Source organism: Micromys minutus, assembly GCF_963924665.1.
Source record: "Micromys minutus genome assembly, chromosome: 24".
NCBI classification, from domain to species: Eukaryota; Metazoa; Chordata; class Mammalia; order Rodentia; family Muridae; genus Micromys; species Micromys minutus.
The window spans coordinates 28,486,857-28,502,538 of NC_137959.1; the positions used below are offsets into that span (position 1 = coordinate 28,486,857).

Below are 15,682 nucleotides of genomic sequence, written 5' to 3' on the forward strand. Positions count from 1 at the left end.
CACTACACACTAAGGAATTCTAAGTCAGATGCCATAGCTTGGTTTGCGTGTCCATGTTTATTACTGCATTATTCACAATAGCCAAGACATGGGACCAACTCAGAGGCCCATCAACAGATAGATTTTGAAAAATGTGGTAGATATTCAGAATGGAACTTTACGCAACTTTAAAGAGTGAAATTTGTGCATTTGCTAGAAAATGGATGGATACTGGAGATAAATAAGCTAGACTCATGCTTTCTTTAATATGTGGCATACAGATTTCTACATATCTACATATGATACAAAAGTTGAGGGGGACCAGTGAAAGTGGAAGGAGATCCCCAAAGGAAGGGGAAGCGAGAGAGAGAGACTAGTGGCATATAGGGGCATAAAAGCAGAGTATGGAACTACTTAAGACGAGAATGGCTCAGCAGAACAAAGAGGAATGCTGTGTGTATTTGAAAATGTCACAGTGACTCCCTCAAGTTGGTATGCTAACTAAAAAACATAAACAAAACAGAACTCAAAATTGTCTAAGACCGGTAACAGACTTTCAAAGTACAAAGTGGTTGTTCAAGAAAAGCCTCCTCTTCCACCAAAACCCCACATCTCTCATTCTGAGGCAGGAAAAATAGATCCTTGTAACAAACAAGGACTTTTCTTCTATAGTAAGCCCTGTCTAAATTTCTGAAATAAAGAGGAACAGTTAGACATGCCGCTTTAAGACTAGAAGAGCTCTAGGTGGGCAAGAAGAGAAAGAATACAGATTATGAAATGGCTGAATGGCTCAGCAGCAGAGCTGGAAAGGCTGATCCAATTATGTCATTTTGAGTCCTGGGCCTTCTATATGTGACTAAGGGCCCCACTGATACCAAAGAGCACAGATTTACAAGGATTTGCTTTTGTTCTGTTCTCTTTAAAGGTACATAGCTGGTTGAAAGCAAGGCAAGAGACCCTGCTTCTTGGAGGTTGAGCTCCACTTATTAAAGAACAGGAAGAATTTGTTTCCACATGGGTCATCCATGGGAGGACTCTCAAGGGATGCTTCCTGGTAAAAGTCAGGAATGTGACTGTTATTTTCAGAGCTTTTTTCCCCAAAGATTGTTCAGGGACTAATTTATTAGTGCAGAACTATTTCAGTCTAGGGAGAGCCTCCAGCCATCAGCAGCAGCTTGGGAAGCCTGTAGTACTTGGGGGGGCGGGGATCTGCCTCTTGCTAGACCGAATGCAGGAAGCAGGACAGTTTTTAGTCATCTTAATTCCATCCCAGAGAGCAGCTCATTCCCACACAACTTCTCCCATGTAACATAGTGATAGAAATCCACTGCCCTGAAGACAGGACTCAAGGCCTCAGAGCCAAGATTCTCTGACCTTTTCAGATCAGGAGTTCCCATCATGCTTTTAACATCTGCCCCGCCCCCCCCAAACTGTCAGATCTGGATTTCCCCTTTAAAACTCATTCTCATCTTTCTCTACAATAAACATGGGCTTTAAGGTACAAAGGCCTCCATCCTTCCAAGAGATACACCTTCTTCACCACCACAAACCTGGAGCCCTCTTAAATCCTCAGTGGTGTGGAAGAGTTCATCCCTCAAGGCAGCATGGCATGTTCTCTCAACTACTCAAACAAGCCATCTCCAGATTCTTCTAAACTAGGGTCTCCTTCGGATCCTCATACCCCAAAGTTAGATCCCTAATCCCGAGGTTCCCATCCTGGGCACCAGCTCCCCCCAATCTCCACCTTAGTGGTTTTGGCACCCTTCTCAGGGACGGGCTCCATACCATAGTCCTAACTTCTGTGGCAGGCAGGCTCGTGACAGATCCTCTAACGGCACCCAGAGAGCCAAGGTCCCCCCCACACCCCCCAAGCCGGCCAGTGGGAGGGGCGGGGCCTGAGAGGGGCGGGGCCTGGCACGAGGGGCGGGGCCTGACGAGCTTGGGGCGGTCTCGCGAGCCGTGGCAGGTGAGCGGCGGGCGCGAATGGCGGAGCAATGGGATCTGGACGAGGAGTGCCTCCGCCGCCTGGGGGCGCTGACCCTCGAGCAGCCGGGTAGGGCCGGGAGGGTGTGGATCTGGAGCGTGGCTCAGAGGCTGTGAGGAAACTGTGGTGTGTAGCCTTGGGAGCCCCAGGTAGAGGCAAAGGAACTGGTGAAGAGCGGTTCCTGAGGCGAAGAAAGAGGAAATGGAGGTAGAAAGGGTTCCACTGAGGTGCAGAAGCTAAAGTGCTGACAGGCGGGAAAGGACCCCTGTGTGGCAAGTGACAGAATTTGACAGAAAGAAGTCTCCACTAGTGGTAGGAAATGGATGTTGGTGAGAGAAGTGTTGACAAGGGCGCTGTTGAGGAGGCACGAGAGGGAGGGATAACTTTGGCAGTTTCTTAAACTTCCTGTGTAGGAGGACTTTTCAAGTTGGGTGCATTGGAAAGGACACCCCATTCCGTTATCTTTTGTGAAGAACTTCAAGACCAAAGCCTTTCTTTGATCAATCTTTTAAAAGCTCCGAGAGGCTTTCTGTGAAATACTAAGCGATGTCGGTTGTTTAGCTTAGTGCCCCAGCCCTGCCTTCATCCTAGAGGTGATGCTCAGGGAAATAACCCTGCCTTTGACAGGGCTGACACGCGTGGCTCGCTTTCTGAGTGTCTAAGAAACAAGAAAACTGGGGAAGCCTTCAATATTCCTAATTAAACTCTTAGCTCTCTAGTATGTTAGCTATATCTTTATTGCCACTCACTGGGTTAAGTGCCTTCCTACATTTAATGTCCTATGCTGTTACGGTTTCCATTTTACAAATCAATAAAATTAGGTTAGACTCTTGCCCTGAGTCACAGAGGATGGTACAGACGGGGTTTATTGATCCAAGACTGATTCCAAAGCCTGTGCTATAAATACAACAAATACTGATAAGTCGAATAGGTATTAATCTTTCTTTAATCAAAGGTAATAGTTTGATTAATGTATAAATTGATGCAAATTATATATATATATGTATAATAATCTAACCATTTGTTGTTGTGAGGTACTGGTTATGTAGGAAAGGCAAGATTGATGTCTGATTTTTTTTTAATTTTGTTTTTGCTATTGTTTCACTTATCAGTTTTAAAAGTGAGTTTAGTCTTTAAAGGTGACTAAGGAGGAGTGCTTTTCTTTTTCCGAATCTCTATAACTCATTGATTCAACAATATTTGGTGTGTTCTAATCCATTCTGGTTATTATTATAATTGATGCTAATAGGAGATCTTTTCCCTTTGATTCCTGAGGACATTTTTTAAAGCTTTATTTGTTTGAAATTTTTTATTGTCATTAGATGCAAGCTCTATGATAGGTTATTAATTCAATTTCCAAGTGTAGTTAAAAATGGTTTTCTTTTTTTCCCCTTTAGTTCTATGTTTTATTCATTTAAAAAGTGATAAGAAAATGCAACGGCATTGTAAAAACATTTGAATCTCTTCTCATCCATCCCCATGTGTGGTGGTTTGAATATGCTTGGTCCAGGGAGTGGCCCTATTTGTAGGTGTGGCCTTGTTGGAGTGGGTGTCTTTAGAACTCTCAGTTCCTCCAGCATCACGCCTACTAGAAACCATGCTTCCTGTCATAATGATAATGGGCTGAACCTCTGAACCTGTAAGCAAGCCCCAATTAAATGTTGTCCTTTATAAGAGTTGCCTCGGTCATGGTATCTGTTCACAGCAGTAAAACCCTAAGACACCATGTGTACCACACAATGATCTTCCTCCCCCAGCAGCTTCCCTTTCTGTTTTCATTTTAGAGAGAGAGAGAACAAGTTTTTGTTTTTACAACTAGAATGAGATTTTGTCCATTGGGGTATGTATCTTGTGTATGTTTTGTTTTTATGTGTATGAGTTCTTTGCCTGCATATGTGTCTGTGCACCACATGTGTGCCTAGTTCCAGAGGAAGCCAGAAGAAGGCATTGGATCCCCTAGAACTGAATGTTAGCTGTCAGATGAGAATTGAACCTGGATCCTCTGGAAGACTAGTTAGTGCTCTTAACCACGGAGTCATCTTCCCAGCCTCTATTCTATTGTTCTTAATCTATATAATAGTGCTGTGTTTGATTTGTTCTTTGATCTATGTGTAGTTAACACTTTATAAGTATTGCAACCAAATGCAGATCCACCTCATGCAAATCACAAACGAACACCTATCTCTGTGACAATTCATTAGTTGAATGATGATCCTGGTGTCCTTTTGTCTGTTCTTCAAATGAGGCTGCAGTGAAAACCATGAGCAATCCTGCACATCACTGGTGGAATCACTAATTGCCCTTAGCCTTTCTCAAAATAGCAGAATCTTAGAGCGTTAGATTATCATGTATCATAAAGTTACCAATACACTGTTGTTAAAGTCAAGACTTTTGTTAAAAAGATATTCACATACTACAAAACTCACCATTTAAAAGTGTATAAGTCAAGGTCCTTCAGAAGATTTTCAGGGTTGTATAACTGTCCTAGTTTGCTTGTGCTTGTTGTGATAAATATTCTGGCCAATGTATCATAGGAAAGGGTTCGTTTGACTTACGCTTCCAGGTCACAATTCTTCACTGAGGGAACTCAAAGTAGGAATCTGGAGGCAGGATTTGTGGAGAAACTCTGCTTACTGATTTGCTTTTTGCTTCTCTAGCTTTCTTACTCAGCCAAGGACAACCTGCCTAGAGCCCCCTGTACCACTTAATAATCAAGAAAAACCCCCACAGATTTCCCATAGGACAGTCTGATCTAGGCAAAATTTTAACTGAAGCTGTCTTCAAATTGACAGTTAATGCTAACTAGGTCAACAGTCATTTCCACTATCCAGCTCCAGAACGTTTTCAATGACCTATTAGAAAATCGCTGTATTTCCCAGTTTCCATCGCTGTGGCCATCAGGAGTCTAATTTCTGTCTTTGTGAGTTTGCTTGCTCCAGATATTTCCTATAAATGGAATAGTATGTGCCCTTTTCTGTCTGTCATATTTTGGAGGTCTATCTATATTTTAGCATGTATCAATAATTTATTACTTTTTATTAAAAGACCTTATTTTTAGGGCCATTTTAGATTTACAGAGCATTTGCGCATAAAATGCAGAGCTCCCATCTATCCTTCTTCACTTACATTTATTCCCTATCCTCAGCTTCCCTTATTAATAATCTTTCCGTGTGATACAGTTGCTATAATTGAACTAATATTGATACATTTTTAGCTGAAGACTACAGTTTTCATTAGGCTTCATTCTATGTTATATAATTCTTTGAGTTTTGACAAATTTATGTTTTATGTCTAATATTATAATATCAAACAATGATTTCAATACCCTAAAAATCCCCTATTGATCTGGTTGATATAGCTCAGTGGTAGAAAGCTTGCCTAAAAAGTGCAAAGCCCTAGGTTTAATTAACAGTACTTTAAAATGAATAAACAGGAGATGAAGAGGTAGCTTAGGGGTTAAGAGCAGTTATAGGTTGATCTTACAAAGGATTCAGGTTTGATCCCCAGCATCCAGAGTCATTTGCAATTCCAGTCCCAAGGGGATCTGATGCCCCCTTCTGGTCTCTGTGGGCACTACAACCTATAATATACAGACATACATATAGGCAAAGTACCCGTACATAAAAAATAAAATAAAAATAAAGAATATAAGATGAATAATAACTCTGGATGCCATCTATTTATTTCTCCCCTACCCAAAACTCCTGATGGTCTCTGATCTTGTTTGCTTGATTATTTGATACAAGGCCTCACTATGCATATCCCATAATTATATAGCCTAAGATGATCTTTTAGACTTGTGATCTTCTTGCCCTGGCTCGCAAGTGCAGACGTCATGCCCTTCCCTACCACTGATATTCTCAATGTTGCTTTATTCAGGATGTTACAGAGTTGGGCTTACACACTATTTAACTGGTTGGTTTCTCTCACCTAACAGCAGATACATAAGGTTATTCCATATCCAGCTATGTATAGTGGCACACATTTGTAAATCCAGCATTTTGGAGGTGGCAGCAGGAGTCTCAGGAGTTAAAGTCCAGCCTAGGCTATACAGACCCTGTCTCAAACAAACAAAGGGTTGGGAAGAAATGCCGGTGGTAGAGTGCTTGCTTAGTGTGCATAAAACCATAGGTTCAAGCCGAGTACGGTAAAGAAAAGAGGGTTCTTCCATGTCTTTGTGTGTTTTGGTTACTCATTCTTCTTAAGGCTGAACATGTTCCACTGTATGGATGTATCATGCTTTGCTTATACGTTTCCCTGTTCAGGACATCTTGGTCACTTCCAAATTTTGGGAGCCATGAATAAAATTGCTATAAATCTGTGTGCCGTCTTTGTACAGATGTAAAGTTTGAGCCTGTGTGAATCAGTACCAAAGAGTGTGAGTGCTAGATAACGTGGAAAGATGTGTTTAGCTTTTCGAAAGCGCCAAACTGTCTTAAGTGGTAGCTACAGCATTTGCATCCCAGCCAACAATGACCTTCCAGTTGTCCCACGATCTCATTAACATTCAGTGTCAATATTTTGTACTTTAGTAATTTTAATATGCAGTTGTATCTGATTGTTTTCAATTGCTATTTCCTAGTGACTTATGTTGTTGAACAGTTTTCCCTTTTTGCCATGTACAAACACACACATTGTGTATATATGTGTGTGTGTGTGTGTGTGTGTGTGTATACATATTATTATTCAAGTATTTTCAGATCTTTTCATTTATTTTTAAAATTGGATTGTTTATTTTATTATTGTGGAATTTAAAGAGCTTTTGGGGTATTTTGAATAGACTCTATTCCTTTCTTGGAGAACATAGTTAGCAAATAGTTTCTTCCACTGTGTGAATTAGCTTCTCATTACTGTAACAAATAGTTAGGATAAATCATGATTTCAGATGTTTCAGTCTATGACCAGGTGTCCTATTGCTTCAGGCGCATAAAAGTCTGTGTTCCCTATACAAATGGAAAGATGCGGTCTTTGTCCTTTGTGCATGGCTTCCATGATTTAACACAAAGTCTTCAAAGTCATCTGTTACAGCATATGTCAGAATTTCCTTCATTTCTGAGGCTGAACAAGATCTTTTAAAAAGATTTACACACACACACACACACACACACACACACACACACACATGAGTCCACTGTAGCTGTCTTCAGACACACCAGAAGAGGGCATTGGATCTCATTTCAGATGGTTGTGAGCTACCATGTGGTTGCTGGGAATTGAACTTAGGACCTCTGGAAGAGCAGCCAGTGCTCTTAACCACTGAGCCATCTCTCCAGCCCAAGATTTCTGTATATATATATATTGCTTATCTATCTGTCCATGGATGAAATTTGATGTTGTTTCTACTTTGGGGCTAATTATGAATAATGCTTCTATGAACACCGAGGTACACATATGTGTCTGTCCTGCTTTCAGTTGTTTTGGATAAAAGTATTCAGAGGTAGAATATGTCTATTATTTTTATTTTTTTCTCATACTTGTTTTCATACTTTTCCTCTCTCCTTTTTATGTGTGCTTACATGTGTGTGGAGGCCAGAGATTGACAAAGGGTGTCTTCCTTAAGTACTCATTTCTTTGAGACAGGGCCTTGCCATGAACTTGGGTCTTGCCCATTCAGATAGACTATCCGTCCAGCTTGCACGCCCCAAGGGTCTTCTTGTCTCCACCATCACAGTACTGGGGCCACAGGTACTAGCTTCTATACCTTTTTTTTTTTTTTTTTTTTTTTGTGGATACATGTTTTTAATGGTTGAGCCATTTCTTTAACCCCTTGATCTACTATTTGGTGAAAAGCATTTGACTTCCAAAATAAAAAATTCAGAGAGTATTAGGTATATACATATATATATTCTTAAATTTTTCTTTAATATCTGGTTTAATGCAAGACGGCCTTATTCTCTTACTTGCTTCATTTTAAATTCTGTTTTGATATGATGTTTTGTTTTAAATGTCTATTTTAGAAACTTGGCATGTACAGTACATAGTTGCAAAAGGGAGGAATATTTTTATAACCTTTGTGAGGATTATGAATATTTTTCTCCTCTGATAAAACATGAAAACAGGGAAATTTGTAGTTTCTTGAATTGTAGTTGTGTGTAGCATCCAGGATTGTATAACTAACCTTTTCCACTTTTTTGACTCTTTTATAGTGAGGTACATTTTGCATTTGAATGGTTCTTTTACCCATGCACGATTCTGAAACATCATGCATTGGACATTTGGAAATATTGATTCCCTGAATTATGTAGTTCTTCCAATATTGACAGATATTCATCACACAACATTGTCTTAGTCACTGTTCTATAGCTGTGAAGGGACACCATGACCAAGGAAACTCTTATGAAAGAAAGCATTGCACTGGAGGCTTGCTCAGAGTTTCAAAGGTTTCGTCCATTTTCATCATGACTGCTCACATGGCACTGAAGCAGTAGCTGAGAGCTACATCCTGATCTGCAGGAGACTCTGGGCTGAGGATGGGCTTTCGGAACCCCAGTGACACACCTCCTCCAACAAGGCCATACCTACCAATCCTTTCAGATAGTGCCACTCCCTGGTGACTAAGAATTCAAATATAAGAGTCTACAGGGGCCATTCTTATTTAATCTACTACAAATAGAAAAAAATGTCTTTTTCTAAAGATATATCTATGTGTATTGGTGTTTTGCCTGCATGTCTGTATGTGCCTCGTGCCAGCAGAAGTCAGAGGAGGGTGTTGGACATACCCTAGAACTAGAAAGAACAGATGGTTATGTGGGTGCTGGGAATCAAACCCAGGTCCCATGCAAGAAGAACAAGTGCCGAGCCCGGTCCAGATTTGCACTAATCTCATTAGAAAAACCTAAGTGTTTGGGACACATCCAATGCATGGTGGACAGATTTGTTTCAGAATTCTAGTTTGGAGAAACAGAGTTTTAGGTATGAAACCTAGAACCATGTGTATGGTAAACCCTTGTTCTACCACCAAGCTACATCTGCACCCCCCCAATCATATATAATATATAAAAATAAAAACAACAAATAAATAGACATATAAAATGTCATCACGGACAGCAGTGACTATTAGTTGCTTTCCTGAAATGACAGGCTAACTTTGTTTTTATTTTATGTTTGCTGTCAGGAATGCTCTCACACACCTATAATTCCATTACTCAAGAGGGAGAAACAGGATGACCAGGAATTCAACAACAGCTTGACTACATATTAGTCTGGGTCTAACCTAGAGTACGTGAAAATACATATAAAAAAAAAAGGCAATTCTGCTAGATATCTAGTCAAGATAAATGTAATTTGTTAAGATATTTTTCCCAATAAAAACCATGTTCCATCAAAAATCAGCCAAAGGACTGTAAGATGGCTCAGTGAATAAAGGTGACTTCCACCAAGCCTGGCAACCCGAGTTTAATCTCTCAGACTCATGGTGGAAGGAGAGAACAGATACTTCAAGAAATCTCCTGACTGCCACAAGCGCATTTTAGCATGTGCACAGCCCCCCCCCCACAATTGCATGCACTTATACACATACTAAATAAATGATCTATAATGAGAAGATAAGTGTCTAGTTGAGCTTGCAGTTCCGTTACACCGCATATGCATCTATGCATCTGCTCTTTTCAGTATATACCAGAGAAACACATCATCCCAAGGGGCCAGTGCAAAATCAACACAGTACAAAAGGCAATTCATGTGTTCATATTGTTAGAAAAATAATTTTAAGGAAAGTAGCTCAACTTTGTGAACATGTCTCAAGGTCCATAAAGGGTCTGGGGACCACACTTTAGAAACCATTGCTTTGTAAGGTTGTCTTTCATTGTTTGGAGAGGGGAATCTCTCAAGAGGATTTTCATTTCTTATGGATGTTTCTGGGCTGCATTTTCTTTGAAAAGTTCACTATAACTACTTGTTTGTTTGTTTGTTTTTGCAGCTCTTTGTTTACATGCAGTAAAGTTTCCTATGCTTCTGAGGAAAGGGTGGGTCAGAACAGTCTTCCAAGATGGAGGCTGTAGAGCTCCCTCTTCTGTTGCGTTCAGAAAGTACTGAGAGACATGTCCTCGGGCAGCCCGAGGTCGACCATCTTGTCTGCTTCCCTCCCAGACCTGTGCCAGCATCTTCACCTTCGTCTGCAACCGCCCTCTCTGTGGTTCTCTATCTAGATTCCGCTAATACGAATTTCTCTAAAATATGGCTCTTGTCTTGAGCGAGAGCTCCAGCTTATGTCTTTTAAAAGCTTACGAGAGCTGAGCAGGATGGCACACCACACCTTTAGTCCTAGCACTCAAGAGGCAGAAGCAGGTGGATCTCTGAGTTTGAAGCCAGTCGGGGCGGTATAGTGAGCCACTGCACAACAACAACAATGAGACAAACAATTTATGAGACCCAAACAGATCCAGCACTTTAAATTTTTATTTCAATTAAGTTCTCTGGCAATCTCAACTTGGATCTTGTAGAACCCTCTTCCAGTTTTGGTTGCTATTTTCAGTTTGGCTTACCAAATCTGCTAGTTTGTGTTGGCAAGTTTGAGACTCGTTTCTTTTCAATCATCTTAGGAGTCTAGTTGACTTAACCATACATACACAGAGACACACATACACACATCACATACACATACACCCATGATTGTACTTCCCTTTCTTCCTCCTCTCAATGTCATTTTTGGGTATATTTGACTTTATGTGTGTGATGGTTTTGCCTTGTGTTTGTGAGTGCATCGTTTACATGCCTGGCGCCTGCAGAGATCAGAACCGGATCTGCTAGACCCGGACTTGCTAATGGTTGTGAGCCACCATGTGGGAACCAAACAGGGTCCTCTGCAAGAGTAGCCAGTGCTCTTAACTGCTGAACCATCTCTCCAGTAACCCCATCAATATCTTGAAGATTTTCCATGTAAGACTCTGAAAAAAGACCTAGTTCTTTGTGATTATTGCACAAAACATTAATTAATACTTCGACATCACTCATGAGTTATGTGCATCTTGGGGGCAAGGTACTTGGTGAATGCTGTGTCACCGAGCTGAACTCCACTCCCCATGGGCACTACTGTAAATTTTATATATACATTAACTTAACTCTCACATCTTGTCAGTTAAATATATCACTTCCTTTCATTTACAGAAAGGGACCCTGTGCTCCAGGAGGCTGAATGACAAAGTCAGGTCACAGACGAGCTTTATTCTTTGTACCCACGTGTGTTATTTAGGTTGCCTCACTCTCCTTCCATGTGAGGAGCCCTTGGCAGTACCATCTCGATTGCTTGCTTTTACCGTCAAACACCTTGAAGCTGACATCTTGCACCATACAGCATATATCCTGGAAATTTTCTGAGAATGTTTTCTAAAAGGCTGAATTCTAGCAGCGCAAAGTGTTTTTCAAATTTTGTTTAGGAAGTGTGGTTGGCTCACGTGTGAAACCCCAGCATTCAGGAGAGAGATACAAAAGACTACTGGATGCTTGAGGACAGCCTAGGCTCAGCCTCAAAATAAAAACAAATAAGACCAAACAGATCAGTAAAGTTTGTTTTGAGAGCTTTTAGGGACTTGCACCACACCTTCCAGGTGATTAGGGACCCCAACAGCTGTTGTACTGCGGTCCATATCAGTGTCTTTGGCCACACTGCTATCTTTTAGTGTTTTTAATATTGCTGTTTGTAAGTGAACTTAAAAATGTTTAATCTTCAGCCAATTGTTATTTTTCCCAACGGACACGTGTCCCTGCCCAAAGGCAAACAAGGCAAATGATGTGATGTTGCAAGCTGGGTGGAAGACCTCTCAGAGTCGCATGGGAGGACGGGGAGCTGAATTCTGTCCATCCAGCTGGAGATGATAATGCATCCACTGATCTCTTTTCAGAACTGGTGGAGTCTCTCTCATTGCAGGGATCCTATGCTGGAAAAATCCACTCTATTGGTGATGCCTTCAGAAATTTCAAAAATCTCCGATCCTTAGATTTATCAAGGAATTTGATCACTAGTCTTAAGGTAGGTTCCATTATTCCATGATCAGCCAGGTTAGCTCTATAGTCTCACGAGAAGAAATAAGATAGAAAAATGTCAGCCTGGGAAGTATAGGATTTTCTTTTTAAAGGTTTCCCAGCTACATCTTGTTACTTTCTATAAATTCTTTTACCTTTATGCTTAATTTTTTTTTCTAATAAAATATTAGGTAAAGCCAGAGGGCAGTGGCAAATGCCTTTAGTTCCAGCACTTGGGAGGCAGAGGCAGGCAGATCTCTGTGTTTGAGGCCAGCCCATTCTACACAGTGAGTTCCAGGACAGCAAGGGCTACTCGGAGAAACCCAGTCTCAAAAAACTAATACATAGATACTAAAGTTTATTTTGTACTCAGGGAAAAAAAAACCATATTTAACTAAATGTGCCAAGGGCACTAGTACACATTCCAATGCATGTGGAAAACATTGAGTTTCTGACTTGTAAACAGGAAGAGTCTTAGTCCCCCTGGGTGGGCTTAGGACATACCTGGGGGACTCTGGTGATGGTGATACACAGTACACATGGAACAACACTTACAATGTTGTCACTGTGGATCAGGAAATGATGATCTCAATGGGAAAAGTGTTCGGGTCAGGAGGGCAGAGAGCAGTACGAGAAGTAAGAAGAAAGAAGCAAACAACAAAAATAAGGGGGACAGAGAGAGAGAGAGAGAGAGAGAGAGAGGACGGACATACATACAGAGACAGAGTGACACAGAGAGAAAGAGAGGCAGAGATAGACGTAGAGAGAGAGAAAGACACACAATCTATTCCTGAGGATCAGCAATGTATAGTTCCTAATGTGCTTTTATTTTTCTTTCAGGGCATCCAGTATTTATGTTCACTCCAAGATCTGAACTTATACTATAACAACATTCCTTCATTAGTGGAGGTGTCCCGACTACAGCCCTTACCCGTCCTCAAAGAACTAGATTTGAGACTCAATCCTGTTGTAAGGAAAGATACAGATTATAGGCTATTTGCCGTGTACACACTGCAAACGCTGGAAAAACTGGGTGAGACCCTCCTCTTCTTCCACCTCTCCCCAGAATCTTACTGACGTTAGCTGCCTCTTAACCTTTTGGATGTTGGACCAAAGTGTGCACTGGCAGGGGACATTTGTTTACCAGTCAATATTTATGTAACTCTTTGTGTTGGCAGGATGCATGACAAGTACTTTTATTGTTTAGGGAATGACTATCTATGATTTTATCAGCTACTTCCAGCTTTAGTTTTCTCCAGCTGATGGTTTCTCCACTGCTTCCTCCTCAACATAAGATTTCCAAGTTGAGACCTATGTTCCCAGGTGCCCACCTCTATTAACCATAATGGTAATAGGAACCCAATGCAATTCACTGGGAACTAGTTGTTGTCAAGGAACAAAAACAACAACAAAAACCCAAGGCTCATTCCTTAGAATGAGCTGCTCTGTATTTCCACATAATATCCTTGTTTAATATGTATTTCTTGTTGCTATAAAATTTAATTTCATACAGTCCTGAGAAGGTTATTGTTGGGAAACTAAGTTAAAAATTGTTTCAGAAAAAAAAAAAAAAAAAACAAGTGACATTGAGCCTTATTATGTGATTGTTTACTGTCCAAGCTTTGCTGCCTGAAGGAGGGGTGAGCCAGTGGCAGCTGTTGCTGTGACAACTGAGTTACTGCTTGCTCTAGTGACAGCATAATAGAATTGTGTTGTGACCTGTCTCTAGTGCACGAGATGAGTCTGGGCTTCAGTTTTTCCTCTGAAAATATGGTTTTCTGGCTCTGAAAAAGAAATATGCTCAGGCTGTGGCTTTCGCCTCCAGATGACCGAGCCGTCCGTGACAGCGAGCGGAGAGCGGCCAAGCTACATTTCAGTCAGTTGGGCAACAGTGAGAATTTTCTCTTAGAGGTGGAAAAAAGGTAAGAAAATCTCTCTCTCTCTCTCTCTCTCTCTCTCTCTCTCTCTCTCTCTCTCTCTCTCTCTCTCTCTCTCTCTCTCTTTTCAGTTTGGTTTGAGAGAATTACTAGCTTGCTTTCCTCATTTTCCAGCAGAACTCTCAAATTGTAGACTAAAATTGTCTGTTTAAAAATAAGTCTGTTGGGAGGAGAATCAAGCCCTCTTCTTTTCTGACCTGTAGAGTTTGCTTTGGCTGTGGCTATAATAAATCGTCATTGCCACAGCTTATCAACAGGACACTGTGATCTCTCGCCGTAAGTTCTTACCCACCCTCTCTTGGCAGAATTATCCTTAGCACAGTCCGTTCAAACTCAACTAGGATTTCATGACCATAGGCAACCCTGAGTTTTGTTGCTTTGGAAAATTCCTAACAAAACAAAAACTCCAAAACGAGTAACAAGACCTTGAGGCTCTCAGGTACCTGAATGGCAGAGTTTTGCACTTCTTGTTATAAAATCTTGTCAAAGGAAGATATATCTTCCACATTAAACTCATCTTTTAAAAGATAGCCTTGCTGGCTGATGGCAGAAGCCTGCCCTTAGTCCCAAGCTCGGGAAGCAGAGGCAGGTAGAACTCTGAGTTGGAAGCCAGCCTGTTCTACAGAGTGAGTTTCCAGGACAGCCAGGGCAACACAGAGAAACTCTGTCTCAAAAAACAAGCAAACAAAAAAAAAACAATAACAAAAAAGTTAGCTTATTAGAGCTGGTGAGACAGCATAGTGGGTAAAGGCTCTTGCTACCAGGTCTGACAGCCTGAGGTCGGTCCCCGGGACTCTCACATGGTGGAATGGGAGAACTGGCTTCTACATTGTCTTCTGACCTCCGTACACACACTGTGTAACACACATGGATACATCGATCACAGACATGAATTTATTCAGGAATGAATAAATACGATTTGAAATTAGCTTCATTAGTTTCTAAAATTAATTGCTCACAATATAAATAATTCAAAAAAGTCAAAACCACTCTATATTTTGCTATTGATACTTAGCTATTTATAATACTCTCCTGTTGTATTCTAAATATATATGAGTATATTTATTAGTCTACTCATTTGGTCTAATGTATTATTCACCACCTGGAAATAAATGCTAGTTATATATTTGGGGGACTAAGGAAGTGACTCAGTCAGGAAAAGCATCTGCTTGCACAAACATGAGAACATTAGTATGGAGCCCCAGAATCTACATCATCATCAACTACAACAATAAGTAGATAGATAGATAGGTAGATAGGTAGGTAGGTAGATAGTAGATAGATAGATAGATAGATAGATAGATAGATAGATAGATAGATAGTTGACAGGCATAGTGGCACATGTCTGAACTCCATGCTGAAGAAGCAAAAACAAAAGTATCTGGTCTGAATGGCCAGCCAGCCTGGCTGAATAGGTGTGCTCCAGGGTTCCATGGAAGACTAAGTCTAAAAATCATTAGATGGAGAACACTGGAGGAAGACACCTGACATCAGTTAGCCTTCACATGCACACACCTACATGGAAACACACACACATACTAAATACACTACTTTTATTCTGTGTGTGTGTTACAAGTAAGTGAGTTGGGCTGGAGAGATGGTTCAGTGGTTAAGAGCACTAACTGCACTTCCAGAGATCCTGAGTTCAGTTCCCAGAAACCACATGGTGGCTCACAACCATCTATAATGGAATCTGATGTCCTCTGCTGGTGTGTCTGGGGACAGCTACAGTGTACTCATATAAATATAATAAATATTAAAAAAACCAAGTACATGGGTTGTGTGTGCAGTATCTGTGTACACATGCATATATGACTTTATG

The 15,682-nt window shown here is 40.8% G+C and overlaps 1 protein-coding gene across 1 annotated transcript in view; it reads left to right on the forward strand.

Annotated features, from left to right (window-relative positions):
- Positions 1–1,962: 1,962 nt before the first annotated feature.
- LRRC36 (leucine rich repeat containing 36) overlaps positions 1,963–15,682 on the forward strand; it is a gene marked incomplete at its 5' end in the record, with an annotated part of 45,200 nt that continues 31,480 nt past the window's right edge. The window contains 4 exons of the mRNA XM_080936767.1: positions 1,963–2,032; positions 11,803–11,930; positions 12,764–12,956; positions 13,749–13,845. Coding sequence (XP_080792893.1) covers positions 1,963–2,032; positions 11,803–11,930; positions 12,764–12,956; positions 13,749–13,845 — 488 coding nt within the window. The remainder of the gene's footprint in view (positions 2,033–11,802; positions 11,931–12,763; positions 12,957–13,748; positions 13,846–15,682) is intronic.